Source organism: Lygodium microphyllum, unplaced genomic scaffold (genome assembly GCF_053477565.2).
Source record: "Lygodium microphyllum isolate KBCC unplaced genomic scaffold, Lygodium_microphyllum_v1.1.10 scaffold_107, whole genome shotgun sequence".
In the NCBI taxonomy this organism is placed as follows: Eukaryota; Viridiplantae; Streptophyta; class Polypodiopsida; order Schizaeales; family Lygodiaceae; genus Lygodium; species Lygodium microphyllum.
The window spans coordinates 47,315-51,260 of record NW_028229590.1 but is presented as its reverse complement, the minus strand read 5'-3'; the positions used below and the strand labels follow the sequence as shown (position 1 = coordinate 51,260).

The window sequence follows — 3,946 nt, the reverse complement described above, 5'->3', positions numbered from 1 at the left end:
AGACGCCGCATGTCGTATGCAGCGTCTATTTAAGTTGGGTCGACGCTCAGGATTCTGCACGCAGCTATATTGCCCACTGCTACTGCTGATGCGCGCACTAGTACAGACTCTTGACTTGTCTCCTGCTGCAACACTAGCAGGAGCTGCTGGCTCTCCTTCCAATATTTGTGTGCTAGTATCCCCTCCACCGGCCATAATATAATACATCTCATCAGCCCCGATCATTAACCGTGCTAGCTTCTGAATCAGCTAATTACTGGCGGTTGTACCACAAAATAAGGAAAGTTGATTGGGTACATGTTGCTCGTATAGCTACCAAGAGGAGTACTATAGTGGCCGGTCTGCTAGCGCAATTCTCGATCAGGATGATGATGAAGGTTATGCTGTTGCTAGCATTGAATGATGCCCATAACATTATTAATGTCCGAGCGCAAACAATGACGGGCTCGCCGTCGGCTTATCTGGATCCTCAGAACGGAGCGCGGGCTGCGCTGGGGCTGAGTCCGCTGACATGGGACGCCAAGCTGGCCAGCTACGCCTACAACTACGCGATGCAGGTGCAGTGCCAGATGGTGCACTCGGGCGGGCCGTACGGCGAGAACCTATTCTGGGGCGGTGCTGGCGGGAACTGGACGCCGGGGGACGCCGTGAGCATGTGGCTGGCGGAGCAGCCTCACTACCACTACGATAGCAACGCTTGCGACGGCGGCTCCATGTGCGGCCACTACACCCAGATCGTGTGGCGCACCACGACATCTGTGAGTTGCGCCTCCTACACCTGCCCCGCCAGCGGCGACACCCTTGCCGTCTGCGAGTACTACCCCCCGGCCAACGTGATCGGCGAGCACCCCTACTAACTAGGTAGTTTCTAGAAGTAGGTCCGCCTGATTAAAGTCTTAATTACAAGCGTGAGCAGCGACTACCAGAAGTTCTTTAATTTTATTTCCACTGCGATAACTAACTATTTGCCTGGTTCACTGATCCTACTGTGTATGGCCTCATCAGCGGCTAATATCGACATAATTCATTCGCCTTGGGGTCCTTTTTATATTAATTTTGTTCGAGAGTCTCTCTGGATTCCCTGCGCTCTCCCTACCTCCTCTTTTGGTTGCGCTCATCGATCTTGGCCGTTCTGCCAATCCGATTATCATCTCAGTCGATTGAAGTGGCGCACAACATGCTCATAAATCCCCACCCATGGCTTTTATATGTCCTCATAGCTTACGTGTTTTGGTGTGCACGCACGCATGTGCTTGTGTTCTCGCAGGTCTGCCAGGTTCATCTTTGAGGAGGGCCACGCGCGGACGTGCCCTCCAAATTCTGTGAGTCCAACAACGCACACCGCCAATACTCCAACTGATGACTTTTGACGTCAATCCTTGCAGCCAACGGATGGATGTTTGCCGGCTACCCCGCTCATCACAAAGTAGCTAGTCGGTAGTAGTACTTCTTTCATCGACTCATCGACTAGTTCGTCCAAAGTAAGCATAGACTCAGGTTTTGTCGTTCAAAATACGCCCGGCAAAGGACTGGCTGTCAAAAATTGTCAAAATAGCACATAGGCTATACGTATTCATGCTTATCGCGTACAATCCTTTTCTGGAGAATTGGGATGCACCACAATATGGACTCCACATCCTTTGATTGAGTAAGTTTATGTGACCATTTACTTTATCAAGGAACATGATCACTATCTATATTACATAACAATTTGGATTATCAAGGTTCTAAGTTTTAAATGAATTATCATCTAGCATTCTTTCCACCTAACATTGCATTCTTTCCACCTAACATTGCATTCTTTCCACATATTTATTGACTCCTAGTATGGTTATCACTCTTGCAAGAAGGTTCCAAGTCTCCTTGTAGGCTATTACTACGAAACTAAGCATAACCCTTGGCAGCTAGTCTTTTGTTGTGCTTCATTATTGAATGGTGCTAATTATGATTTATTATACACCTATTTTAGCTCAAAATGTGTTCCCTTTCTCTACTATACCACATGATTAACCCTAAGTAATATGAGGCAATGCATTTTTTATGGCCCTAGGAAGGAAATACCCTTAGAAGGACTACAATGCAAAGCAAGATGCTCGTTGAAGGGATTGTAATCATCTCCATACTAATGAAACATTGTATGCCAAAGCCTACATGTGATGTAGCTATCATTAATTGAATGAAAACATGCACTTTTCAAATGGAATACTTATTGGCCCTACTTGGATATTCAGTCGCCATAAGTGAAAATGCACATTACTAAAAACTCACTAATAATGCAAAATAATATCTAGATTAAAAATAATTACATCTCATTGAAATAAGAATGAAAGGCTCTGCAAATGGATTACGAGCTAGGTTCATCATATGAAATTTATAGCTACGAGGATTTTAGTACAATTTCCCTCTAATTTTCCTACTAATTTCATATCTCTGTGCATGAAGGTCATAGATTTTGCATGTATCACCCATAGGTGTGCATCCTCAAACAACCTTAGTCAATAAGCCTCTACTACCTCTTGCAGGGTCTTTAATGCTACACTTTATATACCTTGTCATCTTCATAGCTCCATAAATTTTTATTTACAATTCTAGAAAATAATGCTTTGTGTATTAGAAGGTTTTGGCTCTTTTGAAATATCTCTAAGCACCTTTAGGTTGTAACTCGTCCTTCTTCTCCGCAATTTCCTTCGCACTTGTGCTATATCGGAGGTCTTGTTTGGCATCCTTGGGGATGTTGTAGCCTTGGTGTAGCTTGTAGGGCTACTTATTTTTCTAAGGGGGTTATGGATATGGTGTGGCCAGTCAAATGGGTTTGGACAGAAGAGCGGGGCCTTCACCCCTAAGGATTCTTGTCATAACATCTTTTCTGCGACCATGGTGCTAACGCTGATCTCCTTCCTCCTGATCTTTGTGTGTCTTCTCACTCATGAGATGCTCTTCTTAATCTCATTACTGCTCATCTTCATGCTTCTCATCTTCTTCTTCCTAATCTCTATGCTTCTCATCTCCATTCTCATTGGATGTCTTGTATGCTTCATCCTCAACAAAGGTGTCATCATCCTCCTAATTCTTGAGCACATTCCTCATTGTACTTCTTGAGCATGGTCCTCCTTGTGATTGATATATAAGTGACTTGGCCAAGAGGTTAAGGATGGGCCCTTGTGGCATAAGACGTTTGGAAGTTCTCATTTGTGCCATGGTGGGTGCTTTTGGCTTTTCCCTAGATTGAATGGTGTCGCATAGTTTACTTTTTATGAGCCATTCCTATGGAGAAAGGAAGTTCACATGTCTACATGTCAAAAAGAGTGAAGTATAAGAATGAACTTCATACTTTCTATTTCAAGGGGAAGTTCATAGAGAGGGGGTTTACGCATCAGGAGGGAGGGGGAGTGGGAGTGGGGGCGGTAATACATGGGTTTAGGGACAAGCCATGGTAATACATGGGTTTAGGTAACACACTAGGGGAGAGGGAAGGGGGCTTAGGTAATACATAGGTAATCACGTTGTCTTCTACTAGTTTATGTGACAAGTGTATTTGTTGCATTATTAGTCCCCATCTTTTACTATTATGTGCTCTATTTCATTTCTAATATAGATTTTGCTAGAGCAATGGACCTTCATTTTCTAATGTGATTGAACAACCAAATGTGCAACTATAGAACCAATTAAACATTTCAACAAGGTAGCTAGTTCTTTTGTGACCTTCTCATGGCAAGTATTATTAAAATAGGAGGTGCCATAATCACTTTAATGTGGCTTCTTCATTCAATGTCACTACAACAGAAACGAGGCATAGACGCGCATGTTAGATGTGCAAAGTCGGGCGCGTCTATCATTGTGTCTATAAGTGCGTGTAAATAGACGCGGATTTTGCATCTATATATCTGCGCAAATAGATGCGCCAGCAGATGCACAATTATTTAACCACCTAAAATTGGAATTCACA

General features: G+C 43.8%; 1 protein-coding gene across 1 annotated transcript; it reads left to right on the top strand.

The window, feature by feature from the left end:
* The first annotated feature begins 437 nt into the window (after nucleotides 1-437).
* On the top strand, nucleotides 438-857 carry LOC148008628 (pathogenesis-related protein PRB1-3-like). The gene has a single exon (XM_087674145.1). It carries the CDS (start codon nucleotides 438-440, stop codon nucleotides 855-857), a length of 420 nt encoding a protein of 139 aa, XP_087530271.1.
* Nucleotides 858-3,946: the final 3,089 nt, after the last annotated feature.